At 46.3% G+C, this 21305-nt stretch overlaps 5 protein-coding genes across 18 annotated transcripts; 2 read left to right on the top strand and 3 right to left on the bottom strand.

Annotated features, from left to right (window-relative positions):
- Positions 1–1490: 1490 nt before the first annotated feature.
- TEX12 (testis expressed 12) lies at positions 1491–4927 on the bottom strand. Of its 7 annotated transcripts, none has more exons than XM_085525874.1 (5): positions 3640–3819; positions 3094–3159; positions 2809–2920; positions 2656–2707; positions 1491–2229 (listed from the first exon to the last, which is right to left on the bottom strand). In XM_085525874.1, the coding sequence occupies exons 1-5, from the start codon at positions 3706–3708 to the stop codon at positions 2085–2087; spliced, it is 444 nt and encodes a 147-aa protein (XP_085382000.1). In that variant the 5' UTR covers positions 3709–3819; the 3' UTR covers positions 1491–2084. The 7 variants fall into 7 exon arrangements, with proteins under 7 accessions (XP_085382000.1, XP_085381995.1, XP_085381997.1 ...); XM_085525869.1 differs by lacking the exon at positions 1491–2229 and adding an exon at positions 4794–4916 and having other exon boundaries at positions 2499–2707; positions 3640–3749; XM_085525871.1 differs by lacking the exon at positions 1491–2229 and adding an exon at positions 4540–4637 and having other exon boundaries at positions 2499–2707; positions 3640–3749.
- IL18 (interleukin 18) lies at positions 4688–9913 on the top strand. Of its 4 annotated transcripts, XM_085525861.1 has the most exons (7): positions 4850–4963; positions 5716–5734; positions 6132–6205; positions 7651–7788; positions 8163–8308; positions 8433–8659; positions 9131–9348. In XM_085525861.1, the coding sequence occupies exons 3-7, from the start codon at positions 6139–6141 to the stop codon at positions 9204–9206; spliced, it is 654 nt and encodes a 217-aa protein (XP_085381987.1). In that variant the 5' UTR covers positions 4850–4963; positions 5716–5734; positions 6132–6138; the 3' UTR covers positions 9207–9348. The 4 variants fall into 4 exon arrangements, with proteins under 4 accessions (XP_085381990.1, XP_085381986.1, XP_085381988.1 ...); XM_085525860.1 differs by lacking the exon at positions 5716–5734 and having other exon boundaries at positions 4830–4963; positions 9131–9913; XM_085525864.1 differs by lacking the exons at positions 5716–5734; positions 9131–9348 and having other exon boundaries at positions 4688–5013; positions 8433–9078.
- Positions 9914–11281: 1368 nt separating this feature from the next.
- On the bottom strand, positions 11282–14153 carry SDHD (succinate dehydrogenase complex subunit D). 2 transcript variants are annotated; one of them, XM_085525865.1, is made up of 4 exons: positions 13579–14153; positions 13259–13474; positions 13035–13179; positions 11282–11961 (listed from the first exon to the last, which is right to left on the bottom strand). In XM_085525865.1, the coding sequence occupies exons 1-3, from the start codon at positions 13801–13803 to the stop codon at positions 13051–13053; spliced, it is 570 nt and encodes a 189-aa protein (XP_085381991.1). In that variant the 5' UTR covers positions 13804–14153; the 3' UTR covers positions 11282–11961; positions 13035–13050. The 2 variants fall into 2 exon arrangements, with proteins under 2 accessions (XP_085381991.1, XP_015739321.1); XM_015883835.3 differs by having other exon boundaries at positions 13373–13474; positions 13579–13667.
- Positions 14154–14295: 142 nt separating this feature from the next.
- On the bottom strand, positions 14296–18500 carry NKAPD1 (NKAP domain containing 1). Of its 3 annotated transcripts, none has more exons than XM_085525858.1 (5): positions 18269–18500; positions 17863–17972; positions 16717–17001; positions 15916–15969; positions 14296–15163 (listed from the first exon to the last, which is right to left on the bottom strand). In XM_085525858.1, the coding sequence occupies exons 3-5, from the start codon at positions 16863–16865 to the stop codon at positions 14641–14643; spliced, it is 726 nt and encodes a 241-aa protein (XP_085381984.1). In that variant the 5' UTR covers positions 16866–17001; positions 17863–17972; positions 18269–18500; the 3' UTR covers positions 14296–14640. The 3 variants fall into 3 exon arrangements, with proteins under 3 accessions (XP_085381984.1, XP_015739318.2, XP_085381985.1); XM_015883832.3 differs by having other exon boundaries at positions 16717–16872; XM_085525859.1 differs by lacking the exon at positions 18269–18500 and having other exon boundaries at positions 16717–16984.
- Positions 18501–18548: 48 nt separating this feature from the next.
- Positions 18549–20878, top strand: PIH1D2 (PIH1 domain containing 2). 2 transcript variants are annotated; one of them, XM_015883829.3, is made up of 4 exons: positions 18549–18879; positions 19277–19519; positions 20019–20284; positions 20390–20878. In XM_015883829.3, exons 1-4 carry the CDS (start codon positions 18567–18569, stop codon positions 20534–20536), a joined length of 969 nt encoding a protein of 322 aa, XP_015739315.3. In that variant the 5' UTR covers positions 18549–18566; the 3' UTR covers positions 20537–20878. The 2 variants fall into 2 exon arrangements, with proteins under 2 accessions (XP_015739315.3, XP_085381983.1); XM_085525857.1 differs by having other exon boundaries at positions 20365–20878.
- The last annotated feature ends 427 nt before the right edge of the window (positions 20879–21305 follow it).

Below are 21305 nucleotides of genomic sequence, written 5' to 3'. Positions count from 1 at the left end.
TCATGAGCCTCAAATACAGCTATGACCCACACCTTCTCTTCTGCTTTTATCCACACTCCTACATCTACGCACAATGGCAATTCCAATTAAAGAGGAAAGTCTTAACTGACCTTTCTGGGTGAAGAGGCTTATTCCCCGAACACCTCAGCTATCTCCGTGTTATTTGCTATTCTCCATTTTCAGCTTTTAGATAAAAGCGGAGCAGTGAGAACAGCTGAATATTAGCTTTTTGTCACTTACAATTTCCAGCTTCTGAAGGCACCCACTGCAAGCTCTGAAATGCAAGAGAGTCACAGCTGAAAATCCCTGCAGCTTCAGGAGGGACAGGACTTCACCTCAGATGCTTCTATGATTTCTAGAAAAATCCATTTATATTCTGTTACTGATCTGTCATCTTAGACCTTCTTGCTAATTTGCTAAGGCAATGCAGCTTAAACAACATGGGGAGAAGCTTAAAGAAAATGTAGTTACCAGCTGAGCTTTGCTGATCAGATTTGGCAGCTTTAAAGCCAATTAATTTTCAGTTCAAACCTCCTTCAGTAAAACTGGAAAGCGGATAGTGATGGGATAGGTGCCAGCACGACTTCATGTGCAGCTTCATCCTTCTAAAAGTACAGTTCTGCCATCTCTTATTGGATTTTAAGTTTTTAAATGGAGCAGAGTACTGCAGCTGTACCACTATGAATCTGTGTTCTCTTGATCCTCTAAGGGAAGAAACTTACAGTATGTGATCCAATACGACTTTTCCATATCATATTGAAACTTGAGAGTAGAGCAAGAGCTTTGCAACTTGTGTTTATGAGCCATGCAAACTAAATCTAGACAAATTGAATCCAGCTGACCTAAAAAGGCTGTGTGATGCTGCTCTCCTCTTTCAGCTTTGATAAGCTCATATTTTTTCTTAGTTCCTTATATAAGTAACTACAAGAAGATTTTCACACACTTTCTAGATGTCAGTTGTAAATTCTGCTTTTATTCGACTTCATAGATGATTCTACATGCACCAAGTGCAATGTTCTAGACTTAGCTTCCAAAACTTCCTCCCCTTTCTCCTGCTCTTCCATTTGAATAGAAATGACTGGTTAAAAAATGACCAGAGCTCAAAGATTATGCATACTTGTGGTGAGATTTTTGTAAAGTCTTTAGATGCTAAAGATGCAGATAGGCATCTTATGGGATCTTTAAAAATTCCTAAGCATCTAAGGCGCTTACATGCGTAGGCACTTTGAAAATCCTACTAAATACGCAACTGCATCTTTAGGTGCCTTGGAAAATCTCTTCACAGATGTCAAGTTTCAGAGTAACAGTGTGAGAGGTGGCACGTTCAGTTGTGGCCTTTCATAGGTAAAAGGGTGAAAGGAGGATTAAGTCTGAAAATATTTCAAGAGCATGGGAAGGAAGGGATAGGTTGAAAAAACTCCATAATCATCCTTAAATAAACTAGATTTAAACAGTAAAAAAAAAATTAAAAAGATCAGAAGAATTGTAGATAGTATTAATATCATCTTTTATTTACTGATACTACCAGAAAAGTTTTGACAATGCATTTTTATATGAAAATGCTCATTTCATTTGAAAAGCTGAAGATGCATCAAAATACGTATTTAAATTAAGACTTAACCCCTTGTTATACACTTCCAAAGTAATGCTCCTAATAGAACTCTCCTGTTTCTAAGCTTCTCTTTTCAGTCATGTTCAATTATGTTCTGAGACAACAATGAAAGTGAGATTCAAGGTACATTCTATTAGGATTTGGGTACCAAAAGTTAATGTTCTTGGGATGGAAGGATGGGGGCAGTCTAAACAATGGGTCAGCAACTAAGAAATGCCGTTCTAATCTGTAGCATCCCTTGAAATCATTGTGGGATTCAAAATAAATATTTAGTGTCTTTTGTACTACTGCTACTCTTTATAGTGCATATACTTATTGAAAACATAAGATGCTGAAGTTGATGAATGTTTCCTGAACTGCTAGAAATATTTACAGAAGATACATTTGAAGCATTCATCACATCCACCATCGTTTATAAACTTTGTGTGTCAAAGCTTATTACAACAATGAGCATTTCCACAGTGTAACAGATTTAGCTTTGCAGAGTGTTTGCAATCACAGCAAATCTCTGCTTCAGACTCTCTTTCTTCTGCTTTAAGTGGTTTTCTAGGGTTCTTGCTTCCTTCAAGATTCCATCAAGCTCTTGCACATACGATGCATCCATTTCTGCTCTCTCACTTCATTGGGAAAATAAAAAGAAAACATATAAGTGAAAGTTAAATTCAAGACCAAGGTCAATGATTTCCTCACTACTTAGATCTGCTTTTGTTTTACTTAAAAATGGAGTCTATCAATACTCAAATGCTGTTGTTACTGTATTGTTACAGAGAACATTGTTTTTATTCCATAATCTACAGTTTATAATTTTTAACAGAAAAAATAATAACAAAAAATTAACTGCAGCCAGACTCATCCATCACAGCAAGAAGAGCTGCCCAGAGAGGCTGTGCTCCATTCCTCAAGGTGTTCAGGACCAGGTTGGATGTGTCCTGGGCAGCCTGGTCTAGTACCAGATCTGGTGGATCCTTGGGGTCCCTTCCAACCCAAGCGATTCTGTGATTCTATGACTCTACAGATGTGCAAATGAGACCACAGTAACTTGCCTTAAGATGTGGGCATACTTTGCCAATAAGTTCTTGATTTCTTTATTCATCTCTGTTAAAAGAAAAAGTGACTTCATTTAAACAGCGGAACAAATCCACCTCAGCATCCAATTAGTGCACTCAGCAGTGGCTCCAGGTGTATGTGTACATCACCATTTAACAGCTGCTCCAGGGGCTCCGGCTTGTACAGGGACTGCAAACCATCTGACAGCACCGGGTCTGCTGCATCAGAGGAGGGCAGCTGAGGGCCTTCTGTATCATCAGCCTGATAACACAAGAAAACTGTGTATATAAATACACACACACACATAGACGCACGCACACAAACAGGTTCTACAGCTTGAAACAAGCTCAGCACCAGAATTTACTTCAAGAGTGCAACAAACATCTGAAGTTGCTTCCAAACAGAGCACAGGTGCTGCTGAGGCCTCTCCTCACCTCCAGCTCTTTCTTGCGTTTACTTCTGCCTTCATCGGGTTTTTGTGCACTGCTCGCCATCGTTACCTGTGTAACAGACAGACAGAATCAAGCACAACACCGGCTGCTGTGTGTGGAGATGGGCGCCCCGCAGCGCCGCTCCCTCCGCTCCCTCAGGCGGCTCTCGGCTTTCCCGCCCTTGGCGGCCCTAATGGCGGCCGGGCGAGCAGCGGGCGCTGCCCTGGGGCGGCTGTTGGGACAGAGTCGGAATAGCGGGGAGGGGGATTTTTCGCATCTTTCGCTTCTGGTTTTAAGGGAAGAAAGACGAGCGCTGCCCGGAGGTGCTCTGAGAGCCAGAGCTGGCGGCAAGAAATGAAACTGCTGCGAGAAGAACTGAGCGCTTCCTCAAAGCGGAGGCGCCGCTCCAGCTGCTGCCGGGGCTGCCTCAGTGATGAGGAACCACATCTAGACAGATATCAGAGCGATACGCGAATTAAATGTTAATTAAATTATCACATGCTCATATGTTTTCATGAGCAGACACCTAAATTTAAATAAATGAAGTACCTGAGAGCCTTTTACCACATTCTGAATGTGATCGTTGATGGAAAGAACGCGGATGGGAAAGAAGAGCATCTAAGCCGTCCCCTCACGAGCAGCTCCGGTTCCTTTGGAACCTGAGATGTTAAAGTGTCAGGAGAAATGTCAGCTCAGAACTGACATCGGAGCTACTTGTTACCAGCCAGACCTTGGTCCTTAAACACACGAGTGTGTAAAGGCAGAAAGAACTCTGGAACCCAGTGACATCTTTATGGTCTCAAAGGTTGACATGAACGACCAGTAATAATAATAACCAATAACCAATGACTTCCTACACACGCTGCAGGCTGGAAGTGACGGGGCTGCACAAACTTTGGGACTGAGTATAATACTGCCATCAAATGTTTGCATGGGCCTAAAAAAATAATTGAGAGTGAAGGAAAAAGCACATTAATGTTATCTTGAATGGGAAGAAAAATTATGCAGGGGTAGAAACAAAGAGCGGAAGCTTTCTGTTTCCATTGGAAAACTACCGTAGTTTATAACTTCTGGAAGGAAGCTAAGGGCTATTGGGACAATGCTGAGGAACTAGAGAACAGGGCAGGAGTCACTTATGTTTTTATTGACTGATCTGTAGATATCACTGCAGGAAACCGCCATTTCTTTTTGTTTATTTTAGAATTACTGTTTTAGAGGAGAGACTGAAAGAAGCTGCTTTGTCCTCAAAATCAGATTCCTCGTTTTCAGGTGTGAGCCTTAAGGGCACACCTGGCTTCCCCCACCGCCCCAAAGCAATAGGTATGGGGTAGGGAGAATGTCTCAGCTTTGGTCTTGGTTTGCTTTAGGGCTTCTTCTTTTTCTCCCACAGACCTGGGAGCAAACCATTATTTCTCCAAGGCTGCAGAACTCTGGTCACTTACGCATTACCAAGTTCATTTTCCTGTGCCGAAGCTTGGAGCAGAACAAAGGGATGGGGGCACCAGGGAACGGACTGCAGTGTGTCGGTGTGCAAACGATGTGCGCTGACATCTGAGTGAGATAACGGGAGTCAAAACAAAACAGTTCCCTTTCTAACCTCACATTTACATGATTGGGTTTGTCCACCGAGGAGGAGGAAGTGCCACCGAATAAATGCAGACGTACACAGACAGCAGCGGGAATGAGCCCTGCATTCTACCCACCGCTGCTGTTCCCGGACGCTGATGCAACCAGCCTGAAGTCCCCCACCCTCGGCCGCTCCTCCCGGGGCTGTGCCGTGCAGGCGGAGGCTCCGAGCGCCGCTCCCGGCACCCGCCCGGCTCCGCGCCGCCTCCCGCCCGCCTTCACCGCGCCGCAGCCGCCGAGGAGCCCGGTAGGATCGCGCCCGGCTGGAGCCCGTCGGGGGCAGCGGGCGGCCGCGCGGCGGGTGCCCCGGGGCCGGGAGCGCGGCGAGCCGGGCGGGACGTGCCGCGTGGGCGGCGGCTCTCCCTGCGCGCTGCCTGTATGGGCACGTCGGGCCGGGCAGCGCCCAGCCCCGCTCCTCGCTGCCCCTACCGTCCCGCTGCCACCGCGTCCTGCGCTGCCCTCCTGTGGCCGCTGACCCCGCTGCCCCGGCTCCGCTCTGCAGGCCGCCCCCCTCCTCCCTTTATCCCCTCACAGCGGGACAGATTGCTGGGTCGCGTTATGTTTGCTATGGGCTTTACCCACTAAAGCGATAGCCGCCTTTTCCTTTAATGCTTTATCACTAAATCTGTCGTGTGCTTTTGTCACTAAATCTGTTGCGTGCTTTATCCTTTGATTTAGAACAAACGAAAAGTCCTCGGTTTCTTGCACTGCTGCGAATGAGGCGTGCTCTGCTGGGGGTTATTTCCTTGCAGCCCTGGGCTGTGAGCCGCACGCCTGTCCCGCAGCCAGCAGCTGGGACCCGAGACCGCGCAGGAAGGAGAAACGCTGCCATTCAGTGCACTCCTAACACTGCTTGCCCAAATGGATGAGGAAATCGCTGTGATTCCGCTGGCTACACTGCCAGGCAGAAAGAATGCCTGTCCTCCCCTGCTGTGCTCTAACTTCCTTTATTCTTATTCTCTCTTTCCTTTACGGGCGGCAAATGCTGTTTGAATTTAGAAGAGGATACACTCATCAGGTTGTTTTTCTTTTTTGATAAATACATTTTAGTGTTTTCTTACAGTTCTTGTTTCCCACTGCAGCCATCCCAACAGCCAGGTCCTTGTCAGGACAAATTTCTCCTTATCACTTCTAGTTTGTCATTTTTTCCCTGGTCTGTTGCAACAATTCAAGTCATCACATAAGCCAATGAAAAGTATTATAAAATAACAGAATTAGAAGGATGCTCTATATAATTGTAATGATAAAAAGGAACAGAAAAAGGGATCCATTTTCCTTTACATACAAACAGTTCTTCAACGTATAGTGAAACATGCTGGCCCTAGCACTGTACTGTGCACTAGGAGAGAACTAACCCTTAGCTCACAAAGAAGCCTGGCTCTTAGCTCCGAATCCTCTTGGTGTGTTTCTGGCAGTGTGAAGATGAGCTGTGAAGAAATTGCTGTGTGTGCAGTACTGCTTAGAGAAAACCTCTGCCTCTATTTTGAAGGTAATTATTAACCACGGCTGAAAGACACGCGATATTTCTGATAACTGCATAGAAGATGAAAAGCTGCCATGGAATTGAGTCCTTTCCTTAAGCAGGCATCCCTGGGTTTGTGGAATCCCTTCTTAAACTCCCACACCACCAGAACAACCCTCAGAGCAATTACTGTCCCCACACACTTATAGAACCATTGTTCTTAGATTATGCAGCCAGGCTGTTCAATGCAAATAACATCTGTGTTTGAGGCAGCTGTCCCAGTGTGGCAACAGGTCAGTACCATATTGATGCTGAACACCTTGAGCTTTTACTAACTTCCTCTGTTCCAATATTGATGAAGCCCAAATTCTTTATTGCTCTGATTTCACGTAATTTTCCCCTAAGCTTCAGTTTGAAATTCTGTCAGCAAATTACTTGTCAGTGAAATTGTTACTGTACAGTATTCCGGTAAAGAATCCTCTGAAGGGTTGGAACACTGTGGGGTGGAGCTGGGATAAATGGCTACCTGCCAATCTGACCTTAGGAAATGCTATCTTCTTTAGAAGTGATTTTAAATTGCTTGTAATTTGCTCACTTGGAATAAAGGTGCTGATGGAAGCATAATTTTGCATGCCGTTCATCACCTGGTTACAGGTCTAAACTGAATTGAGCTGCTCACCCCATAATATTTTGCATGCCTCTTGGTTTGGTGATAACTCCAGTTCTCAAAAGATGTGGCTTCAATGTTGAGCTCGTTGTGCTCACAGATGAAATGCTCTGTAGTGAGAAAAGCTCTGCTTGGTGTGTTACTGGAGGTGCGTGGCTGGCTGGCTGGTTTTCAGTCTTGCAATACAGAACTGTTTAGAAATGGGTTTCTTTTTGTGGGGCAGATATTAATGATGTATTTTTTCCCCCTCATTGCTCGCTTGGGACCAAGATGATGGTAAGCTGAAAGCTCATCATTTATTACTTCATTATCACTTTTATATAAATTAACCTGCTAACATGTACTAACCCACAAAAGCTTTGTGTGCCTTAGAGAACGTATTTTCCAAATGATTAATGGACATACTAAAAATAGTTACAGATCACCTCCTTCTGAATTTGCTGTTGCTTTATTTCCTACAAAGGTACAGGACAGGGGCTTCCCTAAAACAAGGAGCTTTTTGTGCAACTGTAATTGTTGGGCAGAAGAGAGCACTGCTGCCTCTGTATTACCATTAACAGATTTTGTAGCTTCTCTTGCTCGTATTCTGAGAGACTTCTGTCTTGCCTGGGCTGCTACAAGCCAGGGGTGGGAAGAGTGATGGCCTCTGCTCTGTTTGAGATTGCTGTTCAGTCAACTTGTTACACTATCTTTAATCGCAAAATTAAGCCTGCAGTGATCTGCAAAGATCTGAGCAGATCAAAAGCAGTGGTTTTGTTTTTGTTTTTAATTATTGTTTGTTCCCCTTTGCTTAATATTTCTGCAGAACTGGAATGTGATGCCTTTTGTAAGGAAAAAACTATCAAACGATTCTTTCGAAACGTCAATAGCCAGTTGCTTGTGGTTCGTCCAGATTTAAACGTGGCAGCTTTTGAAGATGTAACAGATCAGGAGGTGAAATCTGGTATGCTGCTTTTCGTATCTACACCATAAGCACTGTCCCATTTCTTTATTCTAGATGTGCTTATGTTCTTTGTAATCACCGAGTTGAAATAACAGTACAAAGAATTAAGAAAAGAGGTTTAAGCCGACTGTAATCCGCACTAAATGCTTGTACTTCTAGCAGCAGAACTTACTAGGAATTTATGGTTTTGTTTCTTCTTTGTGAGTGCCTCAACTATTCATTTAGAACTGTATGTATAGAACACACATAAACGACTTAGCACATGCATCTGGGAATCAGGCTACATATCCAGTTCTCACTTTATGCATGAACACAAAAAGACTGGAACAGCTCTCTTCTGAGCAAGCTATTAATAATAACCAACTCATGTTTAGGCAGCGGAATGTACTTCAACATTCACTGTTACAAAACCACCGCGCCTTCAGCAGGGATGCCTGTTGCATTCAGCGTCCAGGTAGAAGATAAGAGTTACTACATGTGTTGTGAGAAAGAGCATGGGAAAATGGTTGTTCGATTTAGGGTAAGTATTTGCTTTCAAAACCCCGTGTATATTGAACCAGGAGGGAAAACTGAGAATGCAAACGTGAGCTGATAGAGAACTGCTCAAATCTTGTCCTGAGACTAACCCGTCCTTTTTTCCACAGGAAGGAGAAGTTCCCAAAGACATTCCTGGTGAAAGTAACATCATATTTTTCAAAAAGACATTTACATCTTGCAGCTCCAGGGCTTTTAAGTTCGAATATTCACTTGAACAAGGGATGTTCTTGGCCTTTGAGGAAGAAGACTCCTTAAGAAAACTAATTTTAAAGAAACTGCCAAGAGAAGATGAAGTTGATGAAACCACAAAGTTTGTAACAAGTCATAATGAAAGGTACAACCTATGATATATTTCTACACTCTTAAAACGTAATTTGGCTTTTTACAAAAGAAGTCTAATTCATTCAAAATCCAAAGGAAAACAATTGTATATTTAATATATTTCCATATAGCCAGCTACAGTAAGACAGTTCAAAAATGAGCATCTCCAAATGCAAAACAAATGCAAGTTCTTGGGGAAAAGCAGCAGAAGAATGTTTTCTAGCAAATGACAGCAAGAAGAACTACAGATTGAATAAACAAGAACACACGTGTGTTCACAGACTTGTATAGTCTGATTTCAAACATCTTTAGAGCTTGTTGAACAAACAGTTTTGAAGTAAATTTCTCATACATAGAGAAGAAGTATTGTGAGGATGGAGAGAAAACAGCTGAAAAAAGCAGACCATGAATCTCACCAATAAACACAGCTTTACTTTAAACCCCCCCTCCCCCACTCTTTATTTCTTGTCTTCACCTATTTCAGTTACACAGGGGCACTGGTCCCTTCAAGAGAAGCGGCAACAAGCTTTTACTGGAAACTTAACAGCATCATTTACTAGAGAACTGGTAACTTACCTCAACAATTGGAATTTTAATGATACTGTTTGTCTTCAAGAGAAGCGGCAACACGTTTTTACTGGAAACTTAGCACCATCATTTACTAGAGAACTGGTAACATACCTCAACAATTGGAATTTTAATGATACTGTTTGTCTTCAGAGAAAATGAAGGAAACGTTCAAAGGGGCTTTGAAACTCGAGAGTAAGCTGCAGATGACTATAAAATGAAACAAACATTGGTGCATGGAACAGGCTGTTAATTACAAAGGTAGAAAGGGCTGTGGGGAGGAAGCTATCTTTGTGTATGGTAACACAGGACATGCTGTGGTCGAGCTGTGCACTCTTTCACATTTGGAGCTGAGTAAACAGGAATTCAGCAAAACATGGTACATGTAACACACTGCAAATATTTCCTCTCCAGAGAGTGTATGAATCCTAGCTTCTGTGTATAATAGAGACATCGCTCCTCCTCTCCCAAGCCAACTGCAGGCTGCATTACCTGGACATGGTTTGAAGCTGAGGTCCTGGATCCTCACATTGCCAGGCAGGAGAGGCAATTAGAGGGAGGGTACAATTGTCCTATCTCACACAGGCAGAAGTAATCAGAGAAAAGAGGAAAGCTTCTGTCAAGAAAAGGAAAATTCCTCAAATTTGCAGAAGACAATAAAAGCCTCAATATTTGCTTTGGTATTAAAAAAAAAAAAAAATCTAATTCAGGGGCTTTAAAAATAAAAGCACAGAGGCTGGAGACATGGAAGTGCTGTGATGACCATCAGTTTTCATGCTGTGCTGCTTCACCAACGCAGCTGCTGCAGGAACACTAGGGGCAAGGAAAGCAGTTCTCTGGAATCACATACAGGCACCACTGAATGCACCACGGCTTAGAAAGAATTCGCTGCAGGTGCTTAAATTAAAAAAATGCATTAGCATGTACAGAGCTGTTTTAACTTGCCCGATGAATATTCAAAAAGGGATGAAACAGTTACAGGTGAGTAATTTAGAACAAAAGAAAAGTACATGGAACCAGCAGAATTGGAACACGTGCTTCTTGCAGAGAAAGCTGTGGCTGTAACCTTCCCATTCTGTCCGCAGTAGCACAGGAAGCTGGTCACAGCACTGCCAGCCTCTCAAACAAGAATACCACATACAGATACAGCCCACATTTGGCCTCAGAAGAGGAAATGTCAATTTCTATTGACAGCTGCTCAGATTCTACAGAGCTACTGAGTCATGAGTCACACTCATGTATCCTCCTCAACATAGTGTTACATCAATACCTACATCAGATCATGTCAGATAGAAACCATCGTCTCAAATCTGGCAGCAAGTTTAGCCAAACTGAAGTGGCAGCTGCACAGTATTTCCTGTGGTTATATGAATGAAGAGAAACAAACAAAAAAAGCCCAATCATTAAAAATATTTTTAAATAAATCAGGAAATCTGCAGAATTCAGCAGCTTACTCATCCTGTCCATTGCCTAATCAAACTGATGGTAACACGACTTTGTGTTCCTCTCGCTATTAATAGAACCACAAAATTACTGAAAGAATGTGGGAACAGCTGCTCCTCACCACTGTGCAGGTCTCAGCACAAAGCTGGAAACAAGAAATGCACTTTTCCCTCTGAAATGATTTCAGATGTAATGACACAGGAAAGAATATCGAGCCTGGAGCCAAACTACGCCATAAAGGTTTATGTTCATTCTCTTTTTGGTCACACAGGAAAATGGGTACCTGTGGTTATTTACAAAATAAAAGGTGCTGCAGATGAACACAGGCTCAGGGGAAACTATGACATCTGTTGGCTATTTACAGCTTCTGAAATTAACCGATGAAGATCTCTATGTCAATTCTTGCTATATTTTTATTATGAACATCGCTCTTATATAAGGTATGTGTTAACTCTTTAGGAATTAAGGACAATGCATATCCATAACAGTATTGCTTGTTTATAATATCTAAATGAATAAAACAAAGCTATAACGGCTTGAATGAGTATTTGAAGTGATTTTAGAAAAATATATAAATACGCAGAGAAAAAGAGCTGTAGTAAAAATCATTGAGAACAACAAGCAATTTCTGCAAATTCTTTATTGCATGGATTAAGAAAAAAGTATTCCCTTTCTACATGAACTCTCAGGGCCCAAAGAGTTACAGGGAGTGTAATACACACAGTTCAGTTGTGACGTCAGAAATAATAGTTCAATTATCACTGAAGTTTGCTTTACAAAACACAAGACAATATTCCAGGAAACCACTCATGGAAGCTGCCTGTACAAGGAAACTACCCTCAGCTGTACTTTATTATTTATGCCACCCCTTCCCATTTGCGGTGCAGCTCACATCAACTCAAAGTGGGACATTACCCACTTTAAATCTACTCCTTTCCTTATTTTTTTTTTCCCACTGTAGCAATAAATCAAAAGAAAGATGGGGACTTATTTCTGAAAGACGAGTTCCGGATTGGCTGCTATATGTACATACTACGGGCCCTTGGTTATTCATTGTTCTCACATTAAGCTTCTTGTTAAAAATATGGTAAAGCAGAGGCAGCAAGGAACAATCATGTTTTCCAGCAACTTGTTGCATCTCAGATGCTCCACAGCATGGCCACAGCCTTGCAGATACCAACATCATAATAGTTGAAGTAGCAGAGGCCAGCGAAGGTAACGGCCGACAGTACGTACAGACCTGTATTGGCCACTTTGATAGGAGTATCTCCATGGACGTAGTCAGTTATCACCTGTCCAAGACCCCTAAAAAACAAGAGAAACAAGCTGAAGTCAAGAAAGAGCTCATGGCAGCATCATGCTGAAGCAGCACTGCTACGAAGGCGCGAATTTTCAGCACCTCATATCAAAATTACCTGGAAGATACCCAGCTCCCACTCAAAGAAGCAGATGCAAGTAAGGAAAAAATATATTAAAATATTCCATACATTCTATTAAAATATATAAACATTGGCTCAGTTTTCTTAATGACAGGGTGGAAAGCGCTGAGTACAGCTCCCCCAAACACAGACGTGACTCAACTAAGCCAAGGGGAGCTAATCTGACTTCAAAGGCCTGAAAAAAACAAACAGAAGGAAACAGACTTTTTGCCTGAACTCTGGGACCAGCCCTTGTCACACTGCGAGAAAGACTCCAAGACACACCTTGAGGTAAGAGCAGTTAGGAATTAGCACAGTTTCTATTCCTACATCTGTCCACCTTGAAGTGAACTCTCTGCTACAGAATAAAATCATTCAGCAACAGGAAGAGAGGATGCTTTCAAACTGATGTTGCAATTCTCTTCCCCATATCACAGCTGTTTAACTTCTGCAGTGACAGGTGCCAATGAGATAAAAAAACTAATCAAAAACAGAAGCACTTTCCATTTTTTTCCTAGGATTTTACTGTACCAAGACTCCCAGTTCTGCAACAGATGCCGCCACCAGAGAACACTGAGCTCAGGTTCATTTAGACAGGACTCTGAAACCTTAACAGTGAGAATTTGAGAAACTGGGGTGCAAGGATAGAAAAGATAGAAGAGAAGCAGAAGATGTAGCAGTCTGAAAGGCAACTACTCCTCCATTATGATGGTCATTGTCTGTAACACGGCAGTGGAATAAGGGTCAGGAGTACGAACAGCCACCCCTAAGCTGCCAGCTGTGCTAACCGAGGTACAGCCAATCCTGCCAAAGGCTGTGGCAGTCACTAGAGTCTGCCTGCATTTCTTTCCAGCTGTTCTACAATGAGAAACCACCAACTCACAGCCACACCCGGTCCTAAGACTTAGGACACCCCCACTCTCAGACCCCATTCAGTTTTGAGGAACCCGCTGTGCTCACCAATGGCCATGGAGAGTCAGAGCTGCAGCCAAGGAGTAATCCACGGCGGCTCCAGGGTACAGGTATGCAGCAGGGAGCAGCCCCAGCAGGAGGGCACTGACTGCTCGCTCACTGGTCCAGTGCAGGGATGCAGCCTTGGAACCGCCTGCAGGGAGAGCGATTTTCAGTGCAGAGCCACGATCAAGTGCTGCAGCCACACGAACGGGCAGCCCGGCCCAACCCACCTCACGGCATTTTCTCATCCTGACTGCGATGCTTTGAGCTGAGCAAAAACAAAATGCTGCTCCCCGCTCACCCCACACACAGCACGGCAGTTCCGCCCGGTCTCGCGGACGTACCGTGGCCCTGCGGGGCGCCGCCGTGGCTCTGCCGGGCCGGAGCGCTGCGGTCGGCGGCCGCCAACACGGCGGGACGGCGGAGGAGGGATCCGCGGAGCAGAGCTGCGGAGAGAGCGGGGCCGGGTGAGCGCCGGGAGGGGCGGGCGGCAATGCGGGGCGGCAATGCGGGGCTGCAGGGCGGGGCGGCACAGCAGAGCGGCACTCACCCGTCGGGACGCCGCGGGGCCGCGCCAGCCCCGCCCGCAGCAGCACCAGCGCCGCCATCCTGCCCTGCTGCACAAGGGCACCGTGCGCCGGAACCGGAGGTATCGCAAACGCGCTTCCGCTTCCGCGTGGCCACGCGTGTGGGTGTGTGCGCGGCTCAGCGGGGCGGGGCGCGGCTCTCGGGGACGGACCCGGCAGCGCCGCCCTGGGCCGCCTCGGGGCTTCATTCCAAACAGCAACAGGAGCGTCAAACGGGGCTTCGATTATTCATCTGGTGAAAACAAGGCCTGGCTGCCACCTGCAGGGACCGCCGCTGCACCCGCTTCCCGTTAATACACCGGGCGGAGCAGAGCCACAACACAGTGCACACTGAGGCACCTCTGGCACCACATTCAGCGCCCCCAGGAGCTGCCGGCACAGCCCAGCGCTGCCAGGAGCTGGAGAGCCCTGAACCATCACTGGCATCTTCCTCATTACAGAAGGGTCGGCGCATTGTGCTGAAGAACATCCCCACGTGCTCCCCTCGGTGCCCCGCTGACCTGTGCACGATCCACGCACATCGTCTGGAGAGGGGAAAGCAGCGCTACCACGGGGCTGAATGCAGGGACATTTCATTTTGTCAGCAGCTGATGGGCTCCTTGTTGCTCCCTGCTCTTATTGCAAGTTTTGGTCATGACTGGGGTAACTTCCCCCACAAAAAACAACCAACAAACAACAACTCCAAACTGGTAAAACTTAATTTAAAAAAAAAGAAATGGTGCAAACATGGCTGTGTTCCCTGCAGACAGCATGGAACTATTCGATCATCAACAATCAACCCAGTCATACAAAGAAAACCTGCAGTTGGCAGAAGTAGCCAATGTGCAAGGCAGGTAACTGCTCCCCTGCTTTCCTCAGTATCACAGCAGTGAAAAGCAGGGGGCAGCTACAGCTGGCTGCCAGGGTTCAGCATCTTCCCTGCAGATGGCAGGATGTATAAACCACAGTGCTGAAAGAAAAACACCTGCCTCTGTTCTCTATGGCATTGTCTGAGCCACAGCCCGAGCTCAGCATCTCCCCTGATATCAGTCCTCATCTGAGCTGTCCTCCGACTTCTCATCGGTGGCCACTTTCCAGTTCTTCCTCTTGCTCCTCTTCTCTGCTACCTCACTGTGCCGCTCCGACACCGAGTTGTGACGTTTCTTTCTCTTTTTAGTGAGCTGTTTCTCTTTTTTCTCCTCATGCCCACTGTCCTCAGAGCTGCTGCTGGTTGAGCTGCTTGCAGGGGAAGAGTCACTTTCCTGCTCAGAGGAAGAGGTAGGTTTCCTAGCAGGCACTTTCCTGGTCTTTTTCTTGCGCTTCTGTTTCCCCTTCTGAGTGCTTGAAGTCTCCTCTTCAGAGCATTCGTTCTCCCTGGAAGAATCCGACGATGACCTTCCCTGCTCCTTTTTCTTTTTCTTTCTCTTTTTGTGCGATCTCTTTTTTTGCTTTTTCTTGTGTGATTTCTTTGTTTTTTTCCGTCTGTGCAACTCGTGGGCACTTTGTTTTCTCAGATGAGATTTCTTCTTTCCGTTGACAGCGTTTTGTTTGCCTCCTTCTTGCTGGTCACTGTAAGAACAACGGATGATAAGAAAAAAGCAAACAGGCAGAAAGCAGCCAGGACTTGACTGTCTCTAAGTTTCAAGCAAGCCCATTGATTCAGTTCCATAGTTCAGGGAAGCACACTTAGTAGCTGTATTTTTGTTTCAAGTGCTGGTTAACAGCTTGAGTCCACACCTTATTAGTACCTCCATTTAAGGCATCTGAGCCAGAACCAAGGAGAGCACATACTGAAAGCCACCGATTGATGAAAAAACAATTCATGAAGGGTTATTTCCAATCTGCAAGTCTGACAAACACTGTATTTGATTACTGCTATAGGTGTACCTCAAAATGATTAGTTCTAAGATCTTATTTTAGAGCTAAGTCTCCACTTTCCAGGGTACTGGGAGAGTTGATTCTCTCCAGATAAGGAGCAAACCAGAAAACACTGGTACATTATAATGCAAAGGGGCACCCTGAGCTGATATTTGATTCATCTGATTTGGATTCAGCCAACTGCTATGGCTCTGTTGGCCCAGACAGACCCCCAGCATTCAGAGTAACTCAAAGCCAAATGTCTAACTAAGAGATACGATCCTCTCCCGAGACTCAGGCAAGAGGGGAACCACATTAATGGACTACATTTTTTTTCAGTGGCTGCCTGAAACCACGTAGTGCTGCTTTGACGTTAAAAGTAGATTCATAACAAATCTCAGTTTGTCAAATTCCTTGTATAACCTGACAAATCTGGGATACAGCTGTGATCCCGTTGGCCTTACCTGTCTGTATCGAACTCTTCAGGGTACAGCTCCTTATAGCCACTGTGGCCCCATCTGTAAGAAAGCAGAATGAGCATTAGTTTAGACAAGAGAGACATCAGAACCTTCCCAGTAACAAGAAGAAAATAAAAGGAAAACCAACTGATTTGGTTAGTACTGTTTAAAGGCACTTTCTGTTTTTAAGCTTTTTCCTACTTCTAATTACAGCAATAATACAACTCATCTTTACTTAAAATAACCCAGGGAGCACTATAGTGCATCTTTAAACGTTTCCTTGGACAAAGTAATAAATACTAAACTCAGATGGAAAATGTAGGGCTGAGCTTTTGTTGCTTACTGTGACTTAAGATTTCTATCAATAAATACAAATGTGGTAAATTCAAACTAGGCGCTCTGTGTGACACAGCAAAGCCTGTGATCTTACTGACTGAATGAGATCAAACAAACTACTTCCTAGTAAATTTTCAGTACAGTACTCCAGAATACAAAGGGGAATGGTTTTAAACTGAGATAAAAGAGATTTAGGTTGGATATCAGGAGGAAGTTTTTCACCCAGAGGGTGGTGACGCACTGGAACAGGTTGCCCAAGGAGGCTGTGGATGCCCCATCTCTGTAGGCATTCAAGGCCAGGCAGGATGTGGCTCTGGGCAGCCTGGGCTGCTGGTTGGTGACCCTGCACACAGCAGGGGGTTGAAATGAGATGACCATAATGGTCCTTTTCAACCCAGGCCATTCTATGACTCTGACTCTACAAAAGATAATTACAGTTATGGCCACAGAATATAAATGCCCTCCACAGACCTGTCTGGCATGTTGGCTTCACATTCGTAGATCTTTTTATTCCACGACCGCATTCTAAAAAGATCATCTTCCACTGGGTCAAGAAAATGGGAGTTCTTTGTTTTCCAGTCAGCCCTGTGACCCTCCTCATCAAAGCCATCACTGCGCATCCGGCTGCTGCAGAAAGAGAACAGTTGTCCTTCAGCTGTCAGTTCTGATGGAGAAACTTTCTGATCAAGGGGTTAGTCCAGCGAGGCGAGCAACATTCCAGCAAGTCTCGGGTGTCCATCTATGCAAGAAGATCAACTATCATTTGAACAGACAGTCATCGTTAGAGCTCTTACAAGAACCAGGTCAGTAACTAACACCGGTTTTCACATTTATTACTGCCTACTGCACACAGTAAATTCTTGGCATGCCGGGATGCTCAAGGCAGGGAACTAGAAGGGGTCACCTCACCTATCACAAGAAACAGCTCCCTCTGCAGGAGACTGACAATCTGCAGTGAGACACAGCTGTTAGAAACACAAAAGATGGGGAACTCAGGGAGCAGAACTGAGCTCACCTAAATTGCAGTTTGATCAGCACCAGACTTTGGAAGATTACAAAGATGGCCTGGAGCATCTCCAATATGAGGAAAGGCTGAGAGCCCCTGGGGAAGAGAGAGCTGAGAGTGCATCTCAACACTGTTCATAACTACCTGCAGTGTGGGAGTTGAGTTGACAGGAGCAGACTGTCTTTGGTGGCGTGCAGCAATGGAACAAAGGGCAACAGGCAGAAAGTGCAACACAGAAGGATCCATATGAGCACAAGGAAGAACTTATTTACTATCTGAGTGATGGAACAGGCTGCGCAGAGAGGAGAGATGGTGGGGTCTCCTCTGGAGATATTCAGGAACCTTCTGGATGCCCATCTGTGTGCCCTGCCATAGGGAGCTGCTTGGGCAGGTGCTGGACTCAGTGAGGTTCTGTCCAACCCCTGCAGTTCTGTGGTTCTTTGATGCAATGTCAGATATAAACCCTACTCTGAACACTTGCACGTGAAAATATAATTATATTATACAACCACTATGGTCTCCATGCAGTACTAAGAATCAGCAATCACAATCACAAAGCGCTCTTTGCTGTGGTAAAGGAGCTGAGCCGTGTCCCGCGGTGCGGAGCCCACCTGGAGGTGTCTGACATCGCCCTGCTCCGCTGCCGCCAGCACGTCTGCTCCATCTGCTCTGCCTGCTTCTCCCACTCGCGGATCTTCCACATCTCCGTCTCCTCCTGGATCTGAAAGTAGCGAGAAGGGAACGGGCGTCACGGGAGGGAACGGCGGCACGAGAGGGAACAGCGGCACGGCGCGGTACGACAGGGAACGAGCGAGTGAACGAATGAGCCCCTGCCCCGCACCGCGAGCCTGGGGTCACGAGTGTGAGCTCAGTGTGAGCTGAGCGGCTCCGAGCGGCCGAGATGCGGACGGACGGATCCCGCCTTCCCACGGCCTGAACCCGAACCCGAACCTGCCGGTACCGCCGGCACCATCCCCGAGCGCTCAGCACCAACACAGCGACCGGGCCGGGCCGTACCTTGTTGTGCGCGCCCGTGTGGCGGATGACGTTCCGCAGCAGCACCTTCCCCACCGGCACCCGCGACATCGTCCCGCCCTCAGCGCGGAGCTCGGCGGAACGGAACGGAACCGCACGGAACGGAACGGAACGGAACGGAACCGAACCGAACCGAACCGAACCGCGCTTCTGCTGCTGCCGCCGCCCGTCCCGCTCCCGGCTCCCGACCGGAAGTTCCGCAGCCCGGCACCCCGAGGGGCAGGCCGGGACCGGAAGAAGGAAGGCACTTCCGGTTGCCGTTGCCGCGCGACGGGACGCGATGTCGGACGCGGTGTCGGCGCTGTGGGCGCTGCTGGACGAGATGGCGGAGCAGCGGCCGCAGCTTTACCGCCAACTGCAGCGGGAGCAGCGGCACCACGCGCAGCGCTACTGCGGCCGCCCCGAGCCCCGGCTGTGCCTGCGGGCTCTGCCCGTCCCTGCGGAGCGGCTCCCGGCCTCGTGCCCGGCTCGGGGCGCTGCCCGCGGGCCGCTCTTCGTCAACGTGTGCGGCTGGAGCCGGGTACCGCGCCCCGCGGAGCCCCAGGGCCGCATCCCCGTCATCGCGGGGCCGATGGAGGCGGCGGGAGGGGACGGTGCGTGCGGGGCTGCGGGCGGGGGGGGCTCAGCGCCATAAAAACCCGACGTGATGGCGGCCGGGTCCTGCGCAGGACACGCGCTGTGTATGTGCGGGTGCTGAGCGCAGCCCCTGCACCGCACACACCCGCACACGGGGAGCGGCTCCGCCTGGAGGCCACGAACCCCATTCATTGCTTTCAAGTGTTATAGAGGGAACCGCGGAACGGCTTGAGTTGGACGGGACCTCAGAGCCCACCCAGTGCCACCCCCGGCCATGGGCAGGGCTGCCCCCACCAGCTCAGGCTGCCCAGGGCCCCATCACACCTGGCCTTGAGTGCCTGCAGGGATGGGGACTGTAGACACAGCAGAATGTGGTGCCAAAGCAGCAGTTCTGACACAGCCCATTTTCTGCAGACTCTTACAGCGTTATAGATATCGCGTATAACCCAGATGTTCTGCAGAGGAGAGAAGAAAACCCAGAAGCAATGGGACATTTGATCCATTTAACGCTTAAATTCATAGAGGATCAATGCAACCTTATTCTTTCACATTCATACGAGATTGAGTCTTTCAAGCTGAAAGGAAGCCCTGACAGAATGTGGCAACGACTGAAAAGCAGGCAGCCACCACCACCCCTGGGTCAGGATACACTAAAAGGTATGTGGGAAGCTGCTTCTGCTGTCTTAAAGGACCCAACTTCTACAGCATCCCTGACCCTCACCTCTCTGACCCCACTTCTTAAGCTTAAACTTCTACAATTAAATTCAGAGTAAGAGGGCAGCGTTCATAGCAGACTGCTGCCTGTTTGTATTTATCTGTGTTGCTTGACTCTATTTTCCTTTATTTTAGGCTTAAGAAACTAGTGACACTGAAGGAGTAAATTCCCTTTTCCTGTAGTCACTAGACATGGGAACTCTGCCAGGGTCTGATCCTTTGTGGTGCCAAGTTTCTTTTCCTCTAGAGTAGATGTTGCTGCTCTGAAAACAGCAACTTTTAACAGCTGGGCAATGATGGCAAGTCATGAGGGAAGAAGCAGCAGCAGTCTGCTTGACTGAAGTGCTAATTGCAGAGCTAAGATTTGTGTGATGCATTTGCCAAGCAGGTAACATTCCAGTTCTTAGTAACTGACATGTAAAAGCTTTACTTCTCTTCAAAGAACTGACACTCGATCAGCTGCTGCACAGCATAGAAGCTGAGGACCACAGCGCTGCTCCTGTCCTGCTGAAGGAAGGAAGCACCACACAGTCTAAAGTGCAACTGATAGAGGAAATCAGCAGCACAGAAGTGCTGGAGGAGCTGAGCACCCCTGCCTATGAGATGAGCACTGTGAGGGATGCAAATAACAAGCCTGTAAGAATTGAACTGAAAGTTGAGTTGCCTGAGGTTAGCTCTGTTTCTGAGTGTGATCTAGGAATTTCCAAGGTAAGAAAAAAGAATAACTTTGCCTTTTCTGTCTGCATCACATTCTTAGCAATACTTGTTGCTAATTCACTGTTAAGTAGTTAATCACTTATTTTCTTGTTTTAGGATGACGTGATCATTGATGTCCCTGAAAAATACAAATTACAGCTTGATCTGCCAGAATTAGTGGATGAAGAAACAACAACAGCGGTATTTAATAAAGGAAAAGGGGTGTTGTTCATCACGATGCCTGTTGCCAAGGCTGGGCAATAAAGGCTGCGTTGTTTAGTTTGTGTTCTCAGACAACAGAATTAAACAACAGCCCAGAATGAGAATCCTGACTCCTGGTTGGCAATGAGTCAATGGACCTTCTCATCTTCAGAGGTGAATATCTCAAAGGAAAGGAAGTCAGGAGGAATACTGGCCCACTGAGCTTTGGAAAACATAAGATTGTAAATACTCGAGAAATAACTGAATACATTAACAGTTCTTAATGCACACATGCACAGTTGTACGTAAATGCATACATACAGTTACTACATCATTAATATACAGCAGTTACAGGTTGGTTTTTTTTTTGTTATTGTTGCTAAATAAATTATTTTGCTTACTGGATTGAGATGTGGTTAGAGCAATTCTCGCATGTACTTGATGCTGCAGTAACCAGGAGAGGCATCGGACACGGTTCTACAAGTCCTGCGTGTCCTGTTTGCTCACAGACAATCTGTGCTGACCTTCACTTTGTAGTTCCATCACTAACTACACCTGACCTCACCTCTTATGAGGTTAGAAACTTGTGAATGAGACCAACAAACAGCAGACTTGTGCTCCTCAAAGCATCATAGGAATTGAAGTGCCAGGATACAAAGAAATTCAAACATTACTAAGGACAATTAGGGGAGAACAGAAGGGAGCTTAGTGCCCATGACAAATTCGCACATCACGTTATTGTAGTGATGATTGTTACATCACAAATCAAGACAAAAGCTGCAACTTTAAAATGCAAACTCCAGGAAGACCATGAAGAGCCAGGTTTTCCTTT

This window comes from Coturnix japonica, chromosome 34 (assembly GCF_054131305.1).
Source record: "Coturnix japonica strain WE chromosome 34, WE-NBRP24, whole genome shotgun sequence".
Classification (NCBI taxonomy): Eukaryota; Metazoa; Chordata; class Aves; order Galliformes; family Phasianidae; genus Coturnix; species Coturnix japonica.
The sequence above is the reverse complement of the archived record's forward strand: the minus strand, read 5'-3'. Positions and strand labels throughout refer to the sequence as shown.

Coding starts and splice junctions, on each gene's coding strand:
- SDHD (XM_085525865.1), bottom strand. CDS start 13,803: ATGAAGCCCCGAGGCGGCCCAGGGCGGCGCTGCCGGGTCCGTCCCCGA. Junction 13,475..13,578: donor GCCCCGCGGCGTCCCGACGG/GTGAGTGCCGCT, acceptor CTCTCTCCGCAG/CTCTGCTCCGCGGATCCCTC. Junction 13,180..13,258: donor GGATGAGAAAATGCCGTGAG/GTGGGTTGGGCC, acceptor CTCTCCCTGCAG/GCGGTTCCAAGGCTGCATCC.
- NKAPD1 (XM_015883832.3), bottom strand. CDS start 18,337: ATGTCGCGGGTGCCGGTGGGGAAGGTGCTGCTGCGGAACGTCATCCGC. Junction 17,973..18,268: donor ACACGGGCGCGCACAACAAG/GTACGGCCCGGC, acceptor CGCTACTTTCAG/ATCCAGGAGGAGACGGAGAT. Junction 15,164..15,915: donor GAAGAGTTCGATACAGACAG/GTAAGGCCAACG, acceptor TTGTTCTTACAG/TGACCAGCAAGAAGGAGGCA.
- PIH1D2 (XM_015883829.3), top strand. CDS start 18,567: ATGTCGGACGCGGTGTCGGCGCTGTGGGCGCTGCTGGACGAGATGGCG. Junction 19,520..20,018: donor GGGTCAGGATACACTAAAAG/GTATGTGGGAAG, acceptor TTCTCTTCAAAG/AACTGACACTCGATCAGCTG. Junction 20,285..20,389: donor GTGATCTAGGAATTTCCAAG/GTAAGAAAAAAG, acceptor TTCTTGTTTTAG/GATGACGTGATCATTGATGT.
- IL18 (XM_085525864.1), top strand. CDS start 4,772: ATGAGCCCTGCATTCTACCCACCGCTGCTGTTCCCGGACGCTGATGCA. Junction 6,206..7,650: donor CCTCTGCCTCTATTTTGAAG/GTAATTATTAAC, acceptor ATATTTCTGCAG/AACTGGAATGTGATGCCTTT. Junction 8,309..8,432: donor AAATGGTTGTTCGATTTAGG/GTAAGTATTTGC, acceptor TTTTTTCCACAG/GAAGGAGAAGTTCCCAAAGA.
- TEX12 (XM_085525874.1), bottom strand. CDS start 3,708: ATGCTCTTCTTTCCCATCCGCGTTCTTTCCATCAACGATCACATTCAG. Junction 2,708..2,808: donor CCTGGAGCAGCTGTTAAATG/GTGATGTACACA, acceptor TTCTTTTAACAG/AGATGAATAAAGAAATCAAG. Junction 2,230..2,655: donor AAGTATGCCCACATCTTAAG/GCAAGTTACTGT, acceptor TTCCCAATGAAG/TGAGAGAGCAGAAATGGATG.